Raw genomic sequence first — 27,018 nt, forward strand, 5'->3', positions numbered from 1 at the left:
GCTCAAAGTGAGCACCTAGGCGTAGACATATGGTGGTTATAGATAAGCCTCGCCAGAGAAATGGAATAAATTTCATATGCTCAGAACAACTCCACCTTGATCCCTTTCCTTTGAACATCTTAACCCCAGTATCCGGTTGGGGTCCTGAAGTTCCCCGTCCTGCATAGCCCATGGAATCCACTTCTGGTGGCCAAGCCTCCTCTGCCCTCCCTGATTTCCTGCTGGACGGACGGGGATGGAGATCCTCTCCACCAGGCTCCTTAGTGTGTATGATAAATACATCTAGATGTTGTCATAGTCTGAATTTTTTGCAATGACAAAACAGTTTTATTTCAAGATGAAAACGCAGTTCTACTTCTGTAGCTGTTTGAGACATTGTTGGCATGCAACTTGTATGAGGCCTCTCCATTTCTGAAATGATTTAAACTAGGAGACACAGTATTGTATGTTCTGCCAAAGAAAAGTCATTAGCATGACAGGATAAATGTAAGACACCAAGGTTGAGAATGTGGATTGAAACGTGGACTTGCAGGACAAAAAGCGTGTGAAGTGCTTACTTCAGAGCACACGATTTTACAGGCTTGTGTTGCTTGCAAAAGAAATGGAATCTGCTATTTATGCTGCTTTGTCTCTGGTTATTGCATTTTACTCCAAAAACTGGGTTATAAGGATATTGTAATTGTTTATGGTGAAATGAATAGGATGGCACGTGGCTAGCTGGGTATTTTGAATTATTAATGTCATGGTGCTCGATGTTTTTAGTGGCCAATAAAGGCTTCCTGTTTATGGTAAATCAGGGTGTAGGATTTGTTTCATTATGTTTGTACACTACATAGTATTTTAATTAAAATATAATGTTGAAGTTACTTCAAGGCCTTATTTTAGACTGACTTTAAAAGGAAATGGAAGAGTCCATGTGGTAAGGCTTGTGAGTCATACAGTCCCCGTCGTCTGTGTGGAGGCTGTGGGGACCAGATCTGGCATGCAGAACCCCAAATCCCATGTCCTTGACAGACGGGTGGGGGTGATATTTTAGAATGCAGCCAACCTCTTTAACAACTGCCCTTGAGTGTTCAAATATAGAAATTGGAGTTCTGTTACCATTTTGTTCAAATGAAAGGTACTGCTAAAAGAAATACTTCTGTCTGTGTTTCCGCTTACTGCACTGGCATCCTGTTAGAAGTGGTGTTCCTCAGGGAATCCTTTCATCTCCAAAAAGGATGGCAGACTTATGTTTTTCCAAGGAGTCATTTTCCTTTGTTGTACTTTTTAAAAATCCAGGCAAGGAGGAGAGGTAATGGAAGGTCTTCGTGACAGGGAGGTCATCATCATGTTTAAATAAGAGTTCTTAGAAGACCCCAGGTTTGTCATTGCCACCAAGCTTCCCCGAACCTTCTACCTCACCAGCAAGATAGATCACGAGTAGAATGTTCTACCAGATTTGTAAAAGAACACAGTATTAGTGACATGCATATTTTTATAATCTTTTTTTTTTTTTTTTGCAAATTGTTAATGCCCTTGGATTTTAGAGATTTTACGATAAAAGACAAATTTTACTGTTTACTGTGTTTACTTTTATAATAAAATCTCATTTAGAATTCAGGAGAGCTGGAATTTTCCTTGGTACTTATATAATAAGAAAATGATGAGCATGAGCCAGATTTAAGAGGAATGCTGACTCTTTTTTTTTTAAATTGTGGTAAAATAGACATAACATAAAGGTTACCATTTTAACTGTTTTTAAATGTACAGTGCTGTGGCATTGAGGACATTCGCCTTATGCAGCCATCACCACCATTCATCTCTAGAACTTTATCTTCTCAAACTGAGACTCATTGTATGGAATGTTCACATTTAAAGTGCCATTTACATCTGAGATGCTCAGGCTGGTGCTCTGGACAGACTCCTTCCAAATTGCTTTTCCCTGTGAGCTAAGGGAGGGGGTGGTGATAACTAATGTGACTGGGCAGCTGCACACCAGCTTTGTTAGTTCAGAGCCCCATTTTACACACGAGAGAACAGACACCCAGAGCAGGGTTGGACCACTTGCCCCAGACTTGTTAGCTGCAGTGGTGGAATTCAGACAGTTGTGCCTGATGCAGAAGCTGTGCTAACTACCTCAATTCAGCGATGCTTCTGCCAGCTTCTGTAATTCACTGAGCTCACCGTGCTTCTCCACGTTTAGTCCATATCCCAGACTCTGATAGGCTTATCACAAGTAGCTCTCTTGCCAGTTTCCATTCTGAGTTAAGTCATTAACCTCTCTCAAAGCTTTAGTTTCCTTCTCTATGAAATAAAGTGGACCATCTGTGTGATTCTCTAAGGGCCTTTTCATTTCTATCCTGTGTTTGGTATATTTTCACAATTGATGCTATGAACTTTTTAAGCTTTTAAAAAGGACGAGGTAGGGGGATAGAAGGTTTCTGGTTGCAGAATGGAAAGTAGGAAATACAAGGAAAACAGAAGGTAAGACAGGCACAAAGAGAGGATTAGGCCCAGGAGAACAGAACTGAACATGCCATCATGGAGGGGGCCAAAGGGCTGCTTCGGCTACTTCATGGGGTCTGCCCAGCGGAAAGTGTCTGTTTAACACATTTCCATTTTGAATGTTTGCAAAACACGTTTAAGGGAGTAAACAGCAAGAGTGGGCAGTGCTGAGCCAGAGCTGATGGAATAAGTGGGCCAGCATTCAGGTTTCAGTTCACATGTGGCCTTGTGGTGTCCTGGGGCTGCATTTGACTTCACCTAGGCCTCGCTGTTTATGGAAACAGGAAAGTGGCCTGGATGGGTGAAGGACTACAAGTGCAGGAGAGAGGATTAAGGCTGGCCCGCCCCAGCCTGTCAGTTTCACTCATTGCCTGTTTAATTCTTGCAGCAGTCCCAGAGGCAAGCCTTACTCCACCTTTCTATGGCCGTGGAGAGGGTGCTACAGGTGCAAGGCAGAGCTGGGTTCAGACCTTGTGATGTCTGATTGCAGAGCGTACTCTTCTTTCTACGTCCTCCACGAATCTCCACCTTCCCTCCCTTGTCCCCGACCTCCTCATGGTCATGACCACATACTCCAGGTTACTTACAGAATCCCTGTTTTAGCCCAGCATTAAGAGAGAGGACTCCAAGCTCTCATGTCTGGGTACAGGGCCTCAGACTATGGCATCAAGCAGGCTCACTCGCTCTCAGCTTTACTTTCTTCCTTGTGTAATTCTCAAGGAGGCCTCAGGCTCAGCAGAAGAGGGTGCTGACATCCTAGGGAGGGCTGGGATTGACCAGGCTTGGGTCCTAGGCTTAACCCCTAAGAAGTCACTCTGGCCAGGAGGATTCAATACTCTCATTGCCCAGACCTGGACGTGTGTTCACACCTAGAGTTCAAGGACTGGGAGGCAGAGGGATGCTCCAAAAAGACAGAGCAGGTCGTACACATTCTCTATCCCCAGTAAGTCACTATCCAAGAACTTCCTGGCAAACATCTCAGCAGTTTTAGTGCAGGAACTAAATGTAGCGTTGCTGTCTCAGATTCACAGTCATTTGCAAGTCAGTGTCAAGCAGGCAAACTCACCAACCATCTGTGTCTCCTCCGCTGTAGCACTTGTATGAACTCATCCTACAAAGAGATAAAACAATTAGAAATTAGACACTTGAGTTTCTAGTTCTAAGAAATATTTTTCAGCCTTGGCAATCAAATTGATAATTAAATTCAATATTTAAAGTTTTTTTTGGCCAACATAGAGAATTCATGAAATCTGTACCTTAACTTTTGGCTGGGTTTCTTGGAAGTGGAATAGTAAATTTTATTTATTTACTTATTTATTTATTTATTTATTTTTAAAACAGGGTCTGGCTCTGTCACCCAGGTTGGAGTGCAGTGGTGTGACCTTGGCTCATTGCAACTTCTACCTCCTGGACTCAAACCATCCTCCTACCTCAGCCTCCCGAGTAGCTGGGGCTACAGATGTGCACCACCATGCCGGACTAATTTTTGTATTTTTGGTAGAGATAGGGATTCACCATGTTTCCCAGACTGGTCTTGAACTCCTGGACTCAAGTGATCCTCCTGCCTCGGCCTCCCAGAGTGCTGGGATTACATGATGAGCCACCATGCCTGGCCTAGATGTTTTATATAAGCCAGCTCGTGCAATCTGCTCAAATGCCCTGTGGAGGAGGTAGCTTTCTAACCATTCGACAGATATTTGTGCAGTTGTAGAGAGAAGGCAGCATTTTCTGGCTTTTCCAACATGTTAAATAATTAGAGAATGCCAAAAGAATCTCCATTATTATTAGAACAGTTTCATGCGCAATTATACTCAGATAAGTTCAAGCAAATTATTCTATTTTACTTGTAGCAGATCCAAAGAGATTTAATTTTACATTTTTTAGGACTATAACTTTTCCTCTGAAAAATGGAAGATAAAATTTTTAAAATTTTTAAAAATTAAAATGAAGTCATCATGTCAGGTCTTGTTTATTTTTGCTTTGGCATAGAGAAAGGGTATATGGTAGGAGAGAATAGTCTTGAATGTCATAAAGTATTATGTTCTTTGGAAGGTAGATTTCAACATGACACAGAGGGCCCTTCCTTGAACCACTATTTGAAAAGAATTTCAAACATCTAGGATAGAATGAAGCATCATACATTAAGGGTAGATGCTGCTTTACCAAAATTAGATAAAGCTTGTCTTGATATGTATTGAAATGAGTGAATAGGTTTAGGAAAGGCTACATTGATTAGCAGGTATTTCACCACACCAAGCCCTTTTGTAAGTTATGTTTTCCTAAAATGCCCTTGTTACTCTGTGCATTATGTTATCATCATCTCGCAAGGGACCTGGGCCTTCCAGAGCCTCTGCTGTTAGCTCTGCTCCTGTCTCCTTGCTTGAACAGATTATCCCCCAGGCTGCTACTTCCAGCCACTTGTCTTCCTCTGCACTGTGGCAGGACAAAGAATGAGGAGAGCTCAGGGACTGGTCTTTCTTGACATAGATATCCAGTTTCAGGAAGATTTTTCTTTGTAATTAACCCTGAGAGGTTGACCTTTTATGCCCTGCTTATTAGCATGTTCCAGAGTTCCCTGAAACTCAGTATATTCCCAAACTAAACTTACTTCTTACTGAAACAAACAAAAATCCAACTCTACCTATTATCTCCTTCCCAACCTCCCAGTTTGTGCCAATTTTCTCAACACTTACCTATAGAATTGTCTTTGAATCTCTTCCTGTGCCCCTCTACCTGCTACATACATGTGGGATGAGAGCAACACTCTTCTGCAAAGCACTTCTTCCCACCCGTCACCCTCCTTCCCATTGCCACACTCACCACCCACCTCCATCTTGTCGGATCTTGTGTACATTCCCAAGTCTTTCTACACCTGTTTCCTCCTTGTTTTTACCCCGCTGCTGCTTCCTAACATCAAACCCTCGCTCCAGCCAGGGAAGGCTCCAGTGCCTTGTTCACGAGAGACTCTCCCTCCCCTGCTGCTATTGCCTTTCTTCATGTTTTTAAATCTCCTCTCCTTTGACATTGGCTTTGAGCTTCACCTTCTACCTGAAGCTTTTTCTGACTCTCAGGTCGCCATTTCAATCATTCTCTTTGCTGTACTTCAATGAACTTGACCATAATATTAATTTTGCCTACATTTATACTTGGTTTGAGTGTTATTTCTTGGTTTGAATCTCATTTCCTTCATTATTTCCCTAAAGACCTGTAACTCAAGAGCACATGATTTACTCTCCTTACATCCAGTGTTACTTGAAGGGACTGAGCCTACTTTTAATGCTGTATTTGGTATGTTTTCTTTTATAACCACTGTTGAGAGAATACCTGGACTGTGCCCAGGTTTTAGAAACTTCCAGGGGTTATAATGAGCTGCTTATAAATGTCCCTTTTAATCAAATTAGTTAAAAATTGGAAAAAGGAAAAAATATACAGCAGACATTACTAACCTTTAAATTTTTATTCAAATAGCACCAAAACAGCGGATACTTTAAAATGTGTTTTCTTTGTTTTCACCATTGGAATGAACAACCAATAGAAGTCTGTTTGTGAAATTTTACTTAGTATAATGCTAAAAAATTTTCTAAATCTACAAACATGTTTTGTTTTTTTTGACAGTTCCTCAAAACAAAGGTGTATTTTAAGGAACAATAAGTACATTTTAGGTGATTGATGCTTTTTTCCTCCTCTTCCTCATAATTAAAATATAAAGCATGTTTGTTAAGTTTTGGCTAAAATGTTTGCCTGAGGGCAAAAGTATTCCACGTGGCCGACTGTGTTTTCTGGCTGGTCCTGTTTACGCACCTGCTTCCCTTGCATAGTCAGTCTTTTTATTCTGAGGCTTTTCTCTAAAGTTTACTTTTTATTTTTTTAATGTTTATCTAAAGTTTATAAAGTTATTAGGATTTCTCAGTATCCTCAGACCTCATCCTTCAGTTAACATTCACGTTACCTTGTGTATTTATCTTCGTTCTATGTCTTAAGATATTTCCACTAGGAATTCTAACTCTGAAATATTTAAAATGTTGACTTCAAAGTCAGTGGAACTGTGCCAAGCATGCTTCTCTGAAGATAAATGGGAGAGCTCCTGACAAAGGACAAAGTCAAGGCCCATTAACTTAAACAGGATGCAGTGTGTCTCAGGGAGGCCAGGCTTGTTCATGGTTATAGAAGGAAAAGCAAGCCTTACATTAAAACAAAAACAAACAGATTTTAACTTTATAAGTGATCGTTCCCATGAGACACCATCTCCTTGGCGCTTTCAGCCTCCATCGCAGGAACTTCCTGCCTCAGTGCTTTCTCTTGCTCCTGAGATGGCTGCCAAGCCCTCAGTTTCAGGGTGCTCTTGGGGGCACATCCCATTCCCATATGCTGAGTGGGAATGGAAACCCAAATTTGTGCTGATCAACCTGTACTCAGCATAGCCTGTGACTGCAAAAGGATGGTAGACATTGGGAGAGGCTGAGAGCAAAAACTTGCAAAGGGGATTACTGCACACATTGCACTGCCCGTGACAAAGAGTAATGATTCAGGGCTGTGGCTTCCCCCTGGTAAAAATTGGGAGACTTTAATTTCTTGTGCTCTGTTTTAAGAAAATCTTACATCATGCTTAAAAACGTTAATGCTTACATGCTTACTAAATATTATTAAGGTCTTTGTTTTTGCTACAAGAGGTTCTGTTCCTGTCTAGATCCCCAAGATGATGGTAAACTTCGAATGGATTATATATCCACTGGAATGATGACTGTGTCTGAAATTTAATTTTAATTTGTTCAAAAACAGCTTTTGGCTAGAATCACATTCTGTTCAAAGCAAAAGGTGCCCCCCAACTCACTGATCCCTGAGCCTGGAAATTGTTAACTTGCCCAAAGAGAGATACAATTTTATCTACCCTTGTGGAGCTTACATCGTCATTGTAAGTGTAGGGCATGCCACGGTGCGGTTAAACACATCCACCTTCCTGTCATTAAGCATCTGACTGGATGGCTCAGGAAAGAAAATTCTGTCTGTAGACTGGAGGAGTCAAAAAACGTGAAAGGACGAGGTAGGACCGGAATGGACCTGAAGGACCCCAGAGTTGTCCAGGTGATGACAAGGAGGGAGAACATTCCGGGCAGGGGGTGTTTATGAGCCAGTGAGGGAAGAGCCTGAGCCACAGGAGCAGAAGGGCTGCCTGGAGAGAAAAGAAAACGTTGGAATAGTCGGATGGGGCTAGATTGTGGACATGGCCTTTTATCCTAAGCATAGTGATTGCCTAAAGAGTTTGGTGAACAAAGCAGCATAAAAAAAGGTTTTTTTTTTCTTTTTTCAAGGAAGATATATCTGTTGGGAAGGATGGATTGGAGTAGGGAGTGACATGAGTGGGGCAGTTTATATAGATAGAATTGGAAGGAAAACAAGTCTGGGAGAGAAGAGAAGAAGTCAGCTGTGGGCATTGATTATGCCTGAGAGATTCTCAGGTTCTGCCTTGGGAAAAAGGGAGAAGCTGGGATGGAAGCTGGTAGGCTGTCAGAGTGTATGGTGTTAGCATCAGTCAGGGTACAGCGATGGATTGACACCAGGTCAGTAGTCAAGAACCATAACACCTGCTTCCTTCTCAACCATAAGCCAATACACAGAAACCAACAGGATAGGACAGAACAGGTGGGAAGTTTGAGCAGCCAAGGTCCCTGTGGGGCAGTCTGAGCACCATGGAGAGGGATGTACAGGCAGCAAGAGTAAAGTTTCCAGAAAGACTCTGGGTAACAGACTCTGGGTACCTGGATGGAGATGTTCATCATTGGGCAAATTGTGCGGGTTCACAAACCAAACAGAAGGCAGACCCTGATTAATTGTCCAAAAGATGCTGCCATTTGTAGCCCACCACAAAGCAACAGAAGTGGTGTCAGAGAAACAATGGGTCTGTAAAACATCTCAAAGATAGAAATGGTGAGACTTACTGACTACAAGTGTGTGAGAGACAAAGGGGAGAGAAAGGTGAAAAATTCATCCTAGTTCCCAAGCCCATGAGATATAGGGCATGGTGATTCATAGAAAGATTGGGGAACGAATATGAAGTGTCAAGTTTGGGAGATGTTACATGTGAAGTGATGGGGTGCTCAGGAAGAAGCATCAAAAGAAAGGAAGGGTGGGGAGGCTAGAATTCAGATGAAATACTGGTGGCAAATTAACAAACTTTTTAGAGAGTCTAGCCACCCATTTATTCATTTAACAAATATTTATCATATAACTACTATATGTCAGATGCTGGCATTGGACAAGTTCTATTAATACAAGGAAATCAATTTGAAGATAAAAGATGCCAGAAAGGGGTGAGGATTGAGCTTTGAGGGATGTCAACCTGTTGTGTGGGAGAAGAAAGAGGAGTGACCAAAGGAAACAGAAGAAGAATGCCCAGAAAGAGCAGGGTAGATCTAGCTAATGTGGTATTGAGGGAACCAGAGGAGAACATTTTCAGAATGACATGGTGTAGTCAACAGCAAACATTTATTAAGCACCTTTCGTTGATGCAGAAAATACTTTGTTCTTCACCTCATCCCTTCAAAGGTAGAGAAGCCTCCCCTGGCCCCTGAACTCACAGCCTACCTGTGAGCTCTCTTTCATCCTGACTGCCAGGTTCCACAGGCAACAACTCCATTAAGCATGCCTTAGCTACTGCCCCTACATGTTGAATTTTCTGTTTTATATGTATTTTAAATCAGAATCCTTCCTGATTTTGCCCTTGATATGGTTTAGATATTTGTCCCTTCCAAATCTCACGTTGAAATGTGACCCCCAGTGTTGGAAATGGGGTCTGTTGGGAGCTGTTTGGATCGTGGGGGTGGATCCCTCATGAATGGCTTGGTGCCCTCCCCATGGTAATGAGTTCTCTCTCTATTATATTAGTTCATATGAGAGCTGGTTGCTTAAAAAGAACCTGACATCTCTCTTGCTCTCTCCCCCACCATGTGACACGCTGCTTCCCCCTTCACCATCTATGAGAAAGGCTTCCTGAAGCCTCACCAGAAGTGGAGCAAGTACTGGTCCCATGCTTGTACAGCCTGCAGAACCATGAGCCAAGTAAACCTCTGTTCTTTATAAATTACTCAGTCTCAGGTATTCCTTTATAGCAACACAAAGTGGACCAATACAGCCCCCATTGTTCTGTGTCATTTGGGTATTTCCTTGAATTTGCAGGTGGGCTGCTGTCTTGAGTTCTCCCTAACTCAAGTCTTTTCCCTTTTGGCCTGTTCGTCTTTCTTTTTAAACCTCCAGTGTCACACATCTATTCTGCGGATGCTTGGTGTGTTCTGAGCTTGGGGCTGCACTAGCTCCCCGTCTGACCTCCTAATCCCTGCTGCCCGGTCAGTACCTAGGTTTGTTTTCATTTGTTTTGTTTTCTTGCCCTACCCTTTCCACACAGCCGACTTCCTGATTCTATTGCTTAACTAAGCCCTTGATACTATGTCCAACAGCTTTAATCTTGCCACCTGCTCAGACCTGTGGTAGACTTGACCTCATTACTGACTTTTCTGTGACTTCTCCCTGCTGGTCTTCCACTTGCAACAGGACACTGCCTGTTGCTACCATGTTAGTATCCTTTCTTCTGAGCTTTATCTTGAGTTCCTTAGAGGGAAGAAACACATGTCCCAAGAGTTTTGAGCCCTTACGATAGACTCTGATCAGAAACATCATGGATTCCATTTTCTAGGCTGTACTCGCTGCATTGGTCATTTGGATGGGCCTGTGGTTTCAGTAGTAGGAGAATACATCAACTGTCTGCCTTCCTGCCTTCTCCCTCTGGCAAATCCCCTTACCTAAGCCAACTCCCAGGACTGGGAGTTGGCCAAAGTAGGATGATCAAGAGGTCAAAGGATTCTGGGGTTTATAATGCCAAGGGCTGAAGATGATGGACTGTGCTCAGGTACAGAGACATACGGATCAGAATTCTGGCCTGGAAGAAATGTGAGGGAATACAGGTCATGATGATGGTTCTTCTACCGCCTCAGCATTCTCATTAATATCAAGACGTTTTGTCCCAGTTCCAGTCCTAAGTCTGAGCTCTTCAGTCAGATTTCAGTGTCAGAACCTGCTGTGGGACCCAAGGGCCAGCTGTACAGTCTTAGACTCATCTTGGCAAAATATGATGACACTCTACCTTGAGACTCTGTTGTAAAGTGAATATGTTTAGTCTTACTGGTGAGAATGACTTTTCCCTGGAGAAGAGTGTGCAGAAAATATCTACTTACACATTTAAGTCAGGACCACAGATTTCATGAAGTCCAGGGAGAATCTGACGAAAACACTTGTTTAGTGGACATGGAAACAGATCAGTAGTTGACCAAGAGCAGACATTGCCGTTGCCCACATAGCTTGTACCCTGCCTGGTCTTGATCCCCTTCCTTCATCTGCCATGACATCTATGTCCGAATTACTTACCTTACATATAGCCTTGCTTCTGCTTGTGCTCCCCTTTTATATGTGTGTCTTGGCTCCACAGTTAGACTCTCAGCTCCTGGAGGCCACCAAACATATTGCATTCATCTTTCTGTCCTCTGGTTTCATGTCTGGTTCAAGGGAGATGCCCAGCAGCTGTTTATTTAATGCATTAAAAAAAGATGAAGACCCCCAGTAGATACCTGAAACTGAGGATAGTCCTGAGCCCTGTACATGCAGCAAAACTAGCACAATTTTTTTTCTTCGTAATTTCACAAGTAGAAGATTTGTTCTTACTGTAGATCTTACCAACTTTGGCAGCAGTTGTCTTTTTTCTTATTAAGTTGAGAACATCCTATTCACTTAAAGGAAGCCCTGTACATGCAGCAAAATTAGCACAATTTTTTTTTCTTCGTAATTTCACAAGTAGAAGATTTGTTCTTACTGTAGATCTTACCAACTTCAGCAGCAGTTGTCTTTTTTCTCATTAAGTTGGGAACTTCCTTTTCACTTAAAGGAAGCATGTTGCAACTTTTCTTTGGCATATTCGAATTGCCAGCATCGCCTCTCTTGTGCTTTGGAGCCCTCATGAAGTAAAATAAGGGTTACTTGAACACAAGTCTGCAATACTATGACAATTGATCTGATAATCCAGCCAGCTACTAAGTGACTAATGGGCAGGTAGTGTAGACTCTGTATGCTGGACAAAGGGAGGGTTCACATCCAAGGTGGGACGGAGTGAGACAATGTGAGATTTCATCATACTGCTCAGAATTAGGAATTGTTTATTTCTGGAATTTTCTATGTAATATTTTCAGACTGCAGTTGAACTGCAGGTAATTGAAACCGTGAAAAGCAAAACCATGAATCTGGTGGGGGGACTCTGCTGTATATAGATATATAAGAGGAGTTTTTTTATGGGAGTTGCCTCACATGATTATGGAGGCCAAGTCCATGATCTCCCATCTGCAAGCTGGAGACCCAGGAAAGCCAGTGATGTGTAATTCATCCCAGTCCAAAGGCCTGAGGACCAGGAGGAGCTGATGGTGCAGCATTTCCACTTGGAGACCAAAGGCCTGAGAATCTTGCTGGGGGGTGAGAGTGGGCTGGGGAAGGATACAAGTGTATGTCCTGAGGTCTGAAGGTCTTAGAACCAGGAGTTCCAGTGTCCAAGGGCAGGAGATTGATGTCCCAGCTCAAGAAGAGAGAGAGAATTTTCCTGTTGTCCACCTTTTTGTTCTATCTGGGCCCTCAATGGATTAGATGATGCTTTCTTTACCCAGTCTACTGATTTAACACTAGTCTCTTCCAGAAGCACCCTCACAGACACACCCAGAAATAATGTTTTACCAGATGTCTGGGCATCCCTTATCCCAATCTAGTTTATACATAAAATTAGCTATCAGGCCAGCATAGAGCTGCTAGTTGAAGTCCTGGGGTTAAATGAGATTGTAGGAGAGAAAATGTAAGAGTGTGATAGTAAGACTAGAGCTTGGGGAAGATGAGCCAGTGAGGTAGGCCAGGCCCATTTGTGGCAGGGGCAGGAGGAGGAACCAAGAGTGACTCCGGGTCTCAGAGGCCTAGGAATGGATTTTAAGAAGGAAGGCATCGTTCTTAATCTGAACTGCCAAGGAGAAGTTGAACTGGATGAGAAGTGAGAAAAAGCGGTTGAGTTTGGTACTTCTGATAGCTGTTTGCAAGACTTCATAGGAGCAGAAGGCAGGTTTCAGAGGGCTTAGGGTTGAGTGGGTGGGAGGGTGGGGTGTTGGGGAAATGTAGGTAAGAGATGGGGCTGTGGCCTCAAGCACAGAGTGCTGATGAAAACAGGTCCTTTCTTAGATTCAGAGACTTGGATATATCTGTGGCATTGAGAGAATAAAGATTGAAATTTTACAGGGGTGGGAGGAGATTCTTCAAGTTCTGGGAGGGGTAAGAATCTGGCACTCAAGTGGAAGGTTAACCCTTATTAAGAACCAACATGTCTTCAACAATGCCAGGGAGCAGGGGCAAATGGGCAGGGGAAGGAGAATGGTCTGGCCTGGTGTAGTCTGTGGAGGAGTGCCCCCAAGGCCTCTAGATCTGCACTCACCCACTACCGGCTGTGTATTTGTATTTGGGGAGCAGGAATGTTTACTTTTAAAAAGCTGCCTTAGGGATAGAAAGCGCTGTGTGTAGGCCCTGCTGCTGTTCCTGTCCTCCCTGCGTCTTTCCCACAAAGGTCATGCTTACTAGCAGGAATCATTTTTAACCTTTTCCCATTGTGATACTCCCCAAAATAGCAAATCATAATTAAAAATGCTAAAAATCCTGCATGAATACATCTTTTTGTTTTATTTTGTTTTGTTTTTTTGGAGACAAGGTCTCACTCCCATCGCCCAGACTGGAGTGCAATGGTGCGATCTCAGCTCACTGCAGCCTCAACTTCATGAGCTCAGGTGATCCTCCCACCTCAGCCTCCCTAGTAGCAGGGATGCTACTAGGCGCACAGCACCATGCCCAACTAATTTTTGTATTTTTAGTAGAGATAAGGTTTCACTTTGTTGCCCAGGCTGGCCTCAAGGAGTTCGCACTCCTCGGCCTCCGAAAGTGCTAGGATTACAGGCGTGAGCCACCGTGCCCGGCCATGAATACGTCTTCTGTGTCGCCTATATTGTTTCTGGCTGCTCCAAAAATACTGCCTTGTTCCAGGCTGGTAGGGTTTAACTTCTGTTTTATTCTAAAATAAAGGCTTTAGACTTTGGACCTGTTAATGTTTTTGAGAAAATACTTTTCACTTGATCCTGTTATCTTTTTTCTAAAGCTATGATGTTAAACTGACCCTATGTTTCACACAAACTGAATTCATTGTCCCTTTTTTCCCCCTCTGTCTTTTATGTAATTTAATCTGAGAACTAAAGGGGCCCTAGGCTCTAGTCCAACTCTTTTTGCCCAATGTCAGTCAGTGTTTAGTTTGAAGAATCCACACACCCACTGAATTAGAATTAATAAGTGTAGAGCCAGGGAGTTTACATGAAAAATAAATAAATAATAATAATAATAATTTCCCAAGTAATTCAGATACTTCTCATTTTGGAACCATTGGCATAGAGGTCACTAGTCTAATACTTTGATAGAAAAAAAAATCCTAGTATTACAGTAAAAAGAGTTGTCGTCACCTGCTAAAACCGGGTGTTAGAACAGAGGCCTCTTACTGTTCTACTAAAAATCCTGATACTTTCACAGAATTATCTACCTCCTTGGTTCCTCATTTGTCGTCCAACAGTATAGTAAAGACAGGAAAAAGCAATGACAAAGTCCTTAACACAGTACTAACAAATCTGAGCATTTGACTTAGCACGCTCTTGTTTTCCGAGCCCTTTGAAAAATGCTGGCAGTTAGCAGCATGCCTACTGACTCCACACAGAAAGGACTAGTGATACTGCTTCCCTTTTTTCCCAACAAGTCACTGCCTAATAACTAAAGGAAATTAGGAATGAAAATTTGAAAGAAGAAAAACTACTCAGTCTCACCACCTGAAGACAACAGTTATTACCATTTTCATGTATTGCTTTCAAGTACCTTTTCCATGTAAAGGTTTCTTTTTAGAAATGTAATTGTGGCCCTGTTTTTGTAAGCTCCTTTTTGTTGCTTTTTGTTAAAATTAACATGAGTGTTTCCCCATGTTAATTCTTTATGAGACATCATTTTTAATGGTCTGATGTTGCCTCATGAGGTTTATTTTTAGCACAAAATCTACCATGAGTTGTCACAGTTTTGTGAGGGCTGTCTCCATATCTGAAGTATCTGGTGAACTTTTAAAGAATTTTTTTGTCATGAAATATAACTGCCATACATAAAAGTTCATAAAACACAGATGTCCAGCTTAATGACTTATAAAAGGAACACTTGTGGTGTGACATAGACTATCACCAGCATTTACAACGCCCAGGAAGGACGTCCTTCTCTCCAGTGGTGACCCTTTCCCTTTTTGCCTGTAATCACTATCCTAACTTTAGTGATTCACTTCCTTGCTTTTCTTTATAGGCTTACCACCCAATTAAATATCCCTAAACAATGATGTTTAATTTTGGTAGGTTTAAGTTTTTGTAAATGGTGGCACATAGTGTGTGTTCTGCTGTATCTGCCTCTTTTCCCTAACAGCATTTTTTTTTAAGAGGGTCACCCAGGCTAGAGTACAGTGGCACGAACACTGCTCACTGCAGCCTCGACCTCCTGGGCCCAAGTGATCCTCCCACCTCAGCCTCCCAAGTAGTTTGGACTACAGGTGACGCCACTTTGCCCAGCTAATTTTTTTTATTTTGTGGAGATGGGGTCTTGCTTTTTTGCTCAGGCTGGTCTCAAACTACTGGTCTCAAGTGATCTTCCCACCTTGGCCTTCCAAAGCGCTGGGATTACAGGCGTGAGCCATCTTGCCCAGCCTTAACAGCATGACTTTAAGATTCACTGGTGGTGACGGGTGCACCAAGATCTCAGAAACTACCACTAAAGAACTTATCCACGTAACCAAAAACCACCTGTACCCCCAGAACTATTGAAATAAAAATATGAATCTTTTAGTGTCCATGTACATATGCTACAGCACAACCATACCACAGTTTCATTATCCACTCTGCTGTTGATATACCTTAGGGCTGTCTCTAACTGTGTAGACATGCACTTAGTCTAGTAGATATTTCTGGTATATGTAAGCACTGATTTGTGTGTTGAATTTATCTCGGAGTAGAATTGCTGGGTTCCTGGGTATGTGCTAATAAATCATGTCACTTAATATTGCCAAACTTTTTCTAAACTGATTCTATCAACATAAGTCCCCATCAACAGTGAATGAGCATTCTTGTATACATCCTTGCCAACACTTAATATTGTTAGGCTTTTGAATTTTTGTCAATCTGATAAATGTGTAGAGTTATCACATGATTATTTTAATTTGCATTTTCCTTTTTACTAATGAAGTTGAATAACTCTTCTCTTTTTTTCTCTTTCTGTCTTTCCCTCCCCTCTTTTTTTTTCTCATTTTGTAAAATTCTATTTTTCTTGTTTAGTCAGTTGTCTTATTGATTTGTATAGTAGTTATTTGTATATGCTAGATCTAGGCTCTGTGGCAAATATATTTTCCCGCTTGGTGGCTTGTCCTTTCACTTCCTTATGGGCATCTTCTGATGACCGGAAGTTCTTGATTTTAATGTAATACTTTCTGTCTTTTTTTTTTTCTTTATGACTAGTGCTTTTTGTGTTTTACCTGGTGACATTTTTCAGTGAAACTTTGAGTTGGTTGTCACGAAGGATGTGAGTCCATTGGAATCAAAGGTGGGCTTTGTAGAGACTGGTACTGGGTGTGTCCTAGTGCTGAGAACCGAAGGCTAGGAACTGAGAATCCCCAAGCACAATAGCTCTAGGTTCTCCAGAAGGCATTTAAAGAAGGTCATGATCTCTGAGGATGGCTGGTCCAGGACATTGGCAGGAGAAAGAGCTGCCTGCCTGATGGCCAGGGTGCTTCCCTCTGCCTCGTCTCCTGGGCTGTGCCTCTTGGGTCGGTGCCTGTTCCATCCTTTATGCAGTGCAACCTCTGAGCTTGTAAAGTCCCATGGCGTGTTATATAGAAGACAGGATTTCGAAAACATATGTTGGACTCGTCATAAGAAGTAAAATGAACACTTCCTCATAACTATGATAATGTTATCCTATATAATCCTCTCAGACCAGATTTTATCAAAGAAGGTGAGGGCTAGTCTGGTTGCCATTTTTACCTGGAAGTCTTTTACTTTATTTTTGATATTCACTATTAATCATCTCTTAATCTGTGAGTCATTCATTAACTGCCTTCAGTTTTCACTTCTCTCCTCCTCTTATATTTCCTTTGATTTATGATTTTTAAAAATAATTGATAGCAAAATGAATTGCCTGTCCGCAAGAGTGGTCATTGTGGAAAGAACTCATCCCCAAATGTGGAAATTGGAGGCTCTCTCTCCAGGTGCCTGCAGACTCCCTGTAATGCCGTATCTCATGGTCCATATGCTTTTTGGGGTCGTAGACTACTTTGAAAATCTGATGAAAATTGTGGAGGGAGGAGGAGACCCCTGATGTTATTTATGCTCTCCCCAAAGACTCCCTGGACCTTAGGTTAAAAACTCCTGCTGAAACGGCCCTCCCAGTCCATGAAAGAAGGATCTTGGTGGCAGTTGCTGCTGGGGAGATCCCTGGGACAGCTTACCTTCAGCATTGAGACATGAGAACAGTGTTCCTTTCTAACCCCTCTCCCCATTTTGTCCTCGTGGAGGGTGCTTTGTGTTTGAAAATCCGTGGTCTCTGATGTGGATTTGGGCACAGGATGCTGCTGTATCAGTTGTTTCCTCAAACCTCCCCAACAAAACTGCCCGTGCTGACCATTTTTTAATAACCTGTTATGCCAATGGGAATGAAGCCCCAGGCGGGAACGCCAGGCAAAACCTGCATCTGGGGACCTCTTCCATAGGCACAGTTTTATTGGATGGTGTCAAGTTGCAGGGCCACACAGACACTTCACTTTAGAAATGGAGGACAGATGCTGTTTTTGTTACAATCTTTTATTTCCTCTCTTCTGCATGATTCTTAATAGTCCCCTGCCGGATCTCCCAGCTTCCTTTTCATGCTGTCATCTCCTGCCTGCCATTGTCACCTCGCCCTTGGACACTCCAGTGGCCCTCATCTCCAGGACAGCCTGTAACCCTTTAGCTTCCAATTCACGCTATCCTAGCACATCCTCCGCCGGCTGGCCTGGTGCTTTCCTGCTGCTGCATTGGGTATGCGTTGCACGTCTCCCATAGAAAGTCTTTCTCACCTCCATGTGTTTAATTCATGTCTCCATGGCACAGCCCAGGTGTGGTGCTCTCCATAACGCACGTTCCAATGCCCTGAATTCTTTCTTTAGGGCCTCCATTTTTCCATGGAGTTTCATGGAGCTTGGAGTGGAGGAAGTTGGGCTGAAATCCTGCCATTTCCATCAGCTGTGGATTGATAGTTTTTTTCGCTGAAGGCTGTTATCAGAAAGCATTTCATATTGTCCTGTAAGCTACAATACGTATTTATTCCGAAAAGGAGAATTGTGGGCTCACTGGCTTCAACTTTTCCAGATAATGTTGAATTGTTTCCCCAAGTGCTTGTACTAATTTACAAAGTAACAGCGTTCCACTTTTCCATGTCCTTGCCATCTTTCAACATTGTCTGGCTTCTTCATTTTTGCCTGTCGTTTGGGTATAAAATAGTAACTCATGGATTTAATTTGCATCTTCATGTTCTAGTGAAATTATCACATCTTTCTATGTGTGTGTTAGACATTCGCCTTCATTTCTTTCGCGTATTTGTCTTTTTCTTTTTCATTTCTAAGCACTCTTTAGATATTCTGGACATCCTTTGTAGGATAATAAGAGAGCATGTATTTTCCCGGGTTCCTTCTGTTTTGTTCCGCCATCATATCTAGGGTGCCACAACCTTCTGCATGGGCTGAGGTGGCTCCCTGTGATCTACTTGCTCTCAGGAAGGTGGAAGGGATGGGGAAAGCACACCATTCACTTTAAAGCAGGACCTGGAGGTTGCTCATGTCACTTCTGCTGACATGCAGTTGGCTGGAACTTAGGTCTCTGCACACACCAGGCTGCAAGGGAGGCTGGGAAATGAAGCCTGTATTCCACACAGCCCTTTACTTAGCTAACAATTTGAAGAGAATGGATCGGAATCTACTGATGGATTGAAAGACTTGGAAGGGTTTAACCCTGAGAGAGACTAAAGAAAATATAATTGTCTTCAAATTAATTGTCTCCCAGTAAATCATTTTCTGATAAATGTTAATATATTTTGTATCATGAAAACTTTGCTTCGAGTTTTTAATATTGCAATTTGCCAAACCTGCTTTTGTTTTTACTTCAGAAGTGTGTTTATGATTAGCAAAGAAAATATAAAGGGGGAATAATAGGAAATGAGATGACCATCTCTGTAGCTACTGAAATGAAATTTATAAAGCATATATGTAATTAGCCAGAAAAATAATATCATGTTTATTGTTTTTTGCAAATGTTGTGGAAGACAGAATCGTAGTCACTTAGTACCAGAACAGGCGCCTAACGTTTGTTTTTGTCAAGCTCACATTCATCTTAAACTAAAGTGTACAAGTTAGATGATGTGGTTTTAAGCTGGTAGATGTGGAAACTTTATGTGTTTAAGATACGGGTTTCTCTGTCCCTTTCTCTCTTTCTTCATACCTTAGCTAATGGCATACAACCTCTGATTTCTCCAGGTATGGTGTGAGTCCCGAGAACATTATCCTCTATGGTCAGAGCATTGGGACTGTCCCCACGGTGGACTTGGCCTCGAGGTATGAATGCGCAGCAGTAATTCTCCATTCTCCTCTGATGTCTGGTTTGCGTGTGGCTTTTCCGGATACCAGGAAAACATACTGCTTTGATGCTTTCCCCAGGTAAGTTCATGCTTGTCCAACAAGTGGTAAGTCAGCCAATGACCGTGTTTATATCTGATGCTCCCATTAGCTGTGTAAATATTTATTGAATGCAGCCATACGTCAGACCCTGTGCTGGGTGCCACAGGGCATGTGGGAACAAATATGACACACACTATCCAGAGATTTTATCCTCCCAGGCCTGACTCGCTTGTGAAAATCTCCCAGATGATGTGTAAGGACCTTGAGTATAATGACGCCTAGGGTTAATTGATTCAGCTCTAATATACAGGATTTTTAACAGCACCCATACATCGTAAAGGAACTTACAGTTCAGCACTCGCTCATTCATTCAGAGACACTTCTTGTTGAATCTGGAGCTGTATACAATATGTGTGATGGGGCAGCTAGTGGTGTAGACACTCAAAAACTCCAAGCAAGCACAGTTTGGAAATTTCTCTTACTTTTTCAGTTGGACAGTATGGCCAAGGGAAAAGGTACCGTGCTCAGTTAATCTTTGTAAATAGAAGAGTAAAGGCAAAGTGAGTTACTTGACAAGCCAGGTTTTGATCTTCGGTAAATAGCCGCAGGAATGGTATAAATGAACAAACTCACCTGCCACCCCCTGGTCTCCTCTACCACTTTGACCAGAAGATCCCACCCCTGCAGAGCTGCCTGCATGAGGAAAGTATTTTTAATACAAAATATTTTGCCCCTTACGCTTTTCCCACAGTCCTTGCTAAAGTGGCCTAGGATTGTTACCCCAGGACTGGCCCAGCTCATGTTGCCATTTTATAGAAAAACCTCAGCAGAAAGAAGACACAGTTTTAGGGTTTTTGATTGACCCATTAATTGCTTTCATCCTGCTATTGCTGGAAAAAAAATAAAAGATCATCATTTGGTTACATAAACATCTATTATACAGACTGTCTCCTTTCACAGAAAGGAACCTTCTGTTCACACCTTGGGTGAACTTCAGTTTTGTGCAGTTTTTACCAGGATTCAGTGAGATTCAGCTTCATGGGAAAGTTGCACTGCAAATTTCTAGTGGCGTGGCTGGGAATGCTAAGTAGGGCTAATGTGCCTCTCAAATGTGGCCTTATTTGTGCTGAATTGGTAATGAGAGGCCAGTTTGCTGAAAGACGGATACTTAGCATGTTTGTGGGAAGCAATGCGGGGAGTTACCCTGGCAACAAAACTAATAGGTTTTTTTTTTTTTCCTGGCTCTTAAATTAGCATATACCTTAAAATACAGCCATCCCAACAAACTGCAAATGATTAACAACAAATTAGCAACTAATCTTATCTGAGTTTATCTGGTATGTCAGGTATCGGGCTATGCATTTCATGTTCATGGTCCCCCTTCATCTTTACAAGAGTCTTATGAAGTTTGTCAGCCGGGCACGATTGCTCATGCCTGTAATCCCAGTACTTTGGGAGGCCGAGGAGGGTGGATTGCCAGAATTCAGGAGTTCGAAACCAGCCTGGGTAACATGGTGAAACCCCATCTCTACTAAAAATAAAAAAGATAAAAAAAAATGAGACGAGCGTGGTGGTGCACGCCTGTAATCCCAGCTACTGGGGAGGCTGAGGCATGAGAATTGCTTGAACCCAGGAGGCAGAGGTTGCAGTGAGCTGAGATCGCACCACTTCACTCCAGCCTAGGTGACAGAGCAAGACTTTGTCTCCAAAGAAAAAAAAAGATGTTTGTCCAATTACTGTGCTCATTTTACAGGTGAGGAAATGAGAGGTTAAGTAATTTATTGAATTAAGGTCGGTAATTGGAGGACAGGCACAGTGGCTTACACCTGTAATGCCGGCACTTCTTGAGACCAAGGCCGGAGTATCACTTGAGGCCAGGAGTACAAGACCAACCTGGGCAACACCACAGCAAGATCCTGTCACTACAGAAAAAAATTAACAAGTTAGCCAGCCATAGTGGTACACATCTATAGTCCCAGCTCCTCAGGAGGCTGAGGTGGGAAGATTCCTTGAGCCCAGGACTTTGAGGTGGCAGTGAGCTAGGATTACACTATTGCACTCCAGCTTGGGCAACAGAGCAAGACCCTGTCTCTTGAAAAAAATTTTTAAAAGGCTGGTGATTGGAGACAACAAAGGAGACGAATCCTCATATGTAATGTCATAAATTATTAATATGATAGATTTCAAACCATTAATGGTTGCATTGACTTTCATCATGAATTGAATTTGAATTTGGTAAACATCTTCTTAATATGTCCATTGTTGCCAAATGGCAGAATCATCTGTGTCCCTCTCCTTAAAGGAGGATACTTTCACATTTCCTTTTAATATTAAAACAATTTTAAAAAAAGGAAAAGGAATCCAGATTATTATTTCATTTATAGTTTATTTTCTTTTACCTCTTTTACACTTGGGATCAGATGATGGCAGTCAACTTTAAATACACCCTCCAGGCAGTAGAGATTCTCCTAAACTGTGCAGCGTGGAGCATAGTCCCAGGCCCATTGTAACTGTTGAGTAAATATCTTTTTAATTGAGTATAGTTGAACTCTCTTAAAGGAAGTCACTTTAAAATTAAATATAGGGGGAAAGCAGGTTTCCAAATAAGATTTCTAATGTGCATAATTGAATACTGCCACAGTGGCTCTGATCTTTGCAAATTACATGGCTGATGAGGTTTTGCAATCTTTCTGGGATGTCTTGAAGTGGTCCGCGGCTTCCTGAGTTTTTAATAAAGGCTAGATGACAGTTGTTTGTAGATCTTTGGAATGTGTAATTGATGTTAGAGCTCTTTATTATCTCCACGACCTCATTCCTGTTATTTAATAATCTCTCTGAGCTTCAGTTTCCTCCTTGATAAAACAGAGGTGGTCATTCCTCTCTCACTGTGTTTCATTAAATATTAAAAGAGATTTTGTGTGTTAAGTGCAAAGCACCCGGCTATGGTAAATGTTTAAAAAATGTTAGCTGTTACTTTTAACAAAAAGATTCCCACAAATAGTACTAATGGGTATCCTTTTGTAACTTCGACTAGGATCAAATATGGAAAGAGAAGTAAACTACAAGAGGCTCTTTGGCAGGACAGAATGGAGAGAGAGCCATTTCTCTTGATTTATTTGTGGATGAAATGACTGTTATCCTGATCAGAGAAGTCGCCTACACACCCATCTCAACCAATGCTTAAAGTCTTTTGGATTCCTCTTTTGGATATGCTTTCAGAGCCTGAAGCATATTGTTTTAAAGATCCTCAAATATTCATCCTTTGAGAGTGATTTGATTTTTGTAGAGAAGTCTTTTGGAATAAAATCTAGGCATTACATTAAGTTTTCAAGCTAAATAGTACAGTTTTTATTTTTTAAAACAAGGCACTTGCTTTTATGAAATGGGGTGTGTATGTATCTTTGAGTCAATTCTGATGGTAGCTTTCAGAATTCTGAAGACTTGAGTGGCAGCAGATTAAGTGTCCAGCTTTCCAAATAAACATTCATTTGATATGTTAAGTTCTGGCCCTTTTTTAAATTCTCTTGAAAAATAATGTATAAAATAATATATAAATATAAAAAAATCTAAAAATAATATAAAAATAATATATAAAAAATAGTAGTTGCTAGTTTGCCAGTCTGATGCTCTGAAGAGGTCTGTCTTTAATAAAATACTTTAACAAACACAACAGCCAAATGCAGTGCGGTATTCTTGTTTGGATCCTGGAACAGAAGAAGGACATTAGTGGAAAAACTAGTGAAATCCAAATAAAGTCTGGAGTTTAGTTCATAGTAATGCACCAACATTGGTGTTTTAGTTTTGACAGATGTATCACGGTAATGTACAATGTTAACCTTACAGGAAATGGATTAGGAGTATGTCGGGGCACTGTATTATCTTTTTCTTTTCTTTTCTTTTCTTTTTTTTTGGAGACAGTCTCACTCTGTTGCCCAGGCTGGAGTGCAGTGGCACGATCTTAGCTCACTGCAACCTCCCGCTCCCAGTTCAAGCAGTTCTCCTGCCTCAGTCTTCTGAGTAGCTGAGATTACAGGCATGTGCCACCATGCCCGGCTGATTTTTGTATACACTGTATTATCTTTACACTTTTCCTGCAAATTCAAAATTATTCTAAAATGCAAAGTTGATTTAAGAAAAAAAACTAAATTACCAGAAAAAAATAAAGCAAGAAAAAGCCAAACTGTTATGATATGTTAATGTAGGTTCATCAAATGTACTGCTGTGGTAGGGGATATTGATAATCGGGGAGACTATGCATGTGTGGGTACAAGGAGGTATCTGGGAAATCTCTGTACCTTCCTCTCAATTATGCTGTGAACCTAAAACTGCTTTAAAAGATAAAGTCCTCAATTAAAAAAAACAAAAAAAAGAAACAAAAAAACCCCACAGTGTTATTTCCTTGCCTGTGGAGATTTATTAACTTATCATTAAATGTGATGTGTATTATCTGTGAGCATAACTAATGGAGTCCTCTTTCTGCCTCCCCCCTTTCTGTTTTGCAGCATTGACAAGATATCTAAAGTCACCTCTCCTGTGTTGGTCATTCACGGTACAGAGGATGAGGTCATCGACTTCTCCCATGGCCTAGCGATGTACGAGCGCTGTCCCCGAGCCGTGGAGCCCCTCTGGGTTGAAGGGGCTGGGCATAATGACATAGAGCTTTATGCACAATACCTAGAAAGACTAAAACAGTTCATATCTCACGAACTTCCTAATTCCTGAAGACAACAACTTGATCTTACCTCATTTACTGTGAACAGAAGAGTCCTCTGTTTTGCACATGCTTTAACTGGGTAGCTGTAAAGGCTTGATAACCATGAAGAAGTGCCCAACCTTTAGGGTGTTCTAATCAAAGAGCTGATGAAATCTCAGTCTTTTGTATCTAGAGGTGGTTCTGCTAATTCACACAACATGTTAAACTGAACAGTCGTGATTCCCAGCTTCATTACCTTGCAGGAATGGGAATGAGAGCTGAATGTAGGGACAATTTTCTAGTGCTGTATAAAGTAGCCTCGCATCTGTTTCTCAACCTTACCCATCATTTCTGACATTCATGCAGGACTTGCCCCTGTCTCCACCAATGTTCTCAGTATTTGACAAGCAGCTCTCTTTCTGCCACTGGATCCATGGGTTCAATCCATTTGTGAAGCTGTGATAGTGTAACTGGAGAGCTAGTGTGGTGAAAATTCCTTTATTATTTTTTGTTAACATGCTGATCTTTCCCCGGACAAATGAACTGAAGGGTGATTTACTGGAACTATCATGTACAGCTTCATCAACTGTAACCATATAAATATAACTGGAATATTCTTAAACAAAAAGAAACTAGGGGTTTTTTTAAGTGTAAATTTATTACTAGCCAACAGAGTTTTAATATTTTGATTGTCTGGTTGGTTTAACAAAGAGCCTAGCCGACTTTCCTTCTGTAAAGTCCTCCTCATAGGCTTTTTTAAAGTACTGTACATATTTGCAATCACATTGTGCATAGATTCTTAATGGTAGATATGATTTCTTTTGTCAGGCTACAACAATGAACTGCAAATTCCTTGTTTGTAATGTAAATGATTGAATACATTTTGTTAATATGTTTTTATTCCTATGTTTTGCTATTAAAAATTTTATAACATTTCCAAGACAAAAATTCCAAGTTTATGCTTTGAAGAATTTATGTAATTAAAATTTCACTAAACTAATCTTTTTAGTTTAGGAATTATTTGGGTTTTGACACTGGAAGTTGCGCCAAATAAGCATCAGAAATAGGAGATGCTTAACATTGCTATACTACTTGTATTGGTTAGGGGTTTGGATTTGGGGGTTCTTTGGTTTTAATTTTTTTTTTTTTCCAAATTTAAAAGCCTTAAATGTACTGTAAACCTCAGATCGTTGTACAACTGGACTGCGGTTGATTGCCAGTTTGTGTACTGTTGCTTGGATGCAGCACAGTGGTTGGTAATGGAATAAAGGATGCATGGATCAGAATGTGTGGGCTTGTGCAGTTTTTTTCTTCATCTCTCCATCAAAGAAAATAGTGAATAAGAAAACAACTTTTTGTCTTAATGCAAGAAGAAACCTTGAGGCTTTCAAACTGCACCATCTTTCTCAAGGTATATGGTTTTGTTCTATAAAAGGCCTTGGATTACTTTTGGAAGAAGCCAAGATATAAAGCATATAGCAGTAAAGTGCAGATGATATCTAAATAGAGGATGCAGTGGATTCTGGCTATGAAACAAAACTGATGAAGGTGACCTCATTGTGACCTGGCTCAGAGGAAGGACAGTGCCTCTTTTGTTGGGAAGCCTGAAACAGGTGTGTTCCATAGTTTTCAGCCCTTTGACCACCTGAGCGGAAAAGAGCAACTGAGGGATGCTAGTTTTCAACTCTTGGAATGCACTCTCCTGAGGGTGCATTAGGAGGAAGTGGTGGGTCAGGAGGGTGTGAAGACGTAAGAGTATGCACATGTGAATGTGTGCACACATGCATATGCCGGCTACTTCCTGCTCTTGAATCAGGTGGGTGGGGCTGGCTTACCCAAGGGGGCATCAGCAAAGCTCCAGTGGTGATGCCTGTCCCAGAAGTCTGGGAGACCTAGGCGGGAGAAAAGCACAAGCAATGACCTGCCTTTGGGGCCAGAGAGCAGCGGGCCAGGGTTGCCAGAGACCTGATTTCTGATTCTATTTGTGTGCTGCTTGCATCTTCTGTAATCATTACCCCCCTTTTTTCTCCTAAACTATTTAGTAAATTTCCTTTCATCAGCCAGATATCGGGAAATGATAAGATTGACAATAATAGAAACTAAGGTGGCAAAGCCTTTTGCTTCATTGGTTTTGTCACTTGATGTGGATGGTTTGTATCCACTGGAAGCAGCTCGTGCTTTCCCAAAACTGAGGGGGAGTTTCTCCACCTTTTGCCAGGGTTTGGCATGGGAACAGCATTCCTCTGAGAATTGCATGTGTGGTAACAGTGGGAATCCCAGGGAGAAATCCTCTGTCAGTTTCTGAGAGACACCCGTCCTGAGCTGCAGGCTTTTTCTAGAGCTGTTCTCCATTCAGACCTGGGGCCAGATTCTAGGTGTTTGGTTTCCACTAAGTGAGGAAGCGTCTCCTTTCTGAGTGCCTTACTATTTCTTTCTCCCTAGTCAAGAAGGAAAAATTAAGTGGCTACCTGAAGTCCTTGCAAAGTATAGAGAAGGTATATGTATTATTTCTAATATATGAATTCGTGTCTTACACTTGTGGAAATCCTTGTAACTATTAAAGGCCTAGAAGTAACATTCAGAGCAAGATATTGTGACCGTATTATTATTCATTGTGTTGATTATTATTATGCTTTATGATCCCTAAAATTAAGCAGAGTAATACAGATTTGGATCACTCATTATAGTTGCATGAAAATCTCAAATCCTAATTTAAATCATTGTTGCGTCCTTTGAAAACAAGAATGGAATGATTGCTACTGTCTCAAAATAGAATGAGTCTATGGTTTAAAAAACAAAAAAACCTGTTAGCAGTCTTGTTCAAGACTGAATTTTGAATGTGAAAATCAAAGGTTTGAAAGGGCAAATGAATTGTCAAAATACTCTTTTGGGGAACATTTCTGTGACTCTTGGTGTGTGGAGGAGAAATATAGAATCTATAGACTTCGGGGCCTTGATCAGTTCAGGAAGTGATCACAAGTGTATTAGCCTGCACAGAACAGGGCAGGGTGTGTCT

The 27,018-nt window shown here is 41.5% G+C and overlaps 1 protein-coding gene across 1 annotated transcript in view; it reads left to right on the forward strand.

Annotated features, from left to right (window-relative positions):
- Positions 1-25,288, forward strand: part of ABHD17C (abhydrolase domain containing 17C, depalmitoylase) — a 60,170-nt gene extending 34,882 nt beyond the window's left edge. Inside the window, exons 2-3 of the mRNA XM_009250098.4 lie at positions 19,169-19,348; positions 23,812-25,288. Coding sequence (XP_009248373.2) covers positions 19,169-19,348; positions 23,812-24,031 — 400 coding nt within the window. The 3' untranslated portion in view covers positions 24,032-25,288. The remainder of the gene's footprint in view (positions 1-19,168; positions 19,349-23,811) is intronic.
- Positions 25,289-27,018: the final 1,730 nt, after the last annotated feature.

The sequence above is a fragment of the Pongo abelii genome, chromosome 16 (genome assembly GCF_028885655.2).
Source record: "Pongo abelii isolate AG06213 chromosome 16, NHGRI_mPonAbe1-v2.0_pri, whole genome shotgun sequence".
In the NCBI taxonomy this organism is placed as follows: domain Eukaryota; kingdom Metazoa; phylum Chordata; class Mammalia; order Primates; family Hominidae; genus Pongo; species Pongo abelii.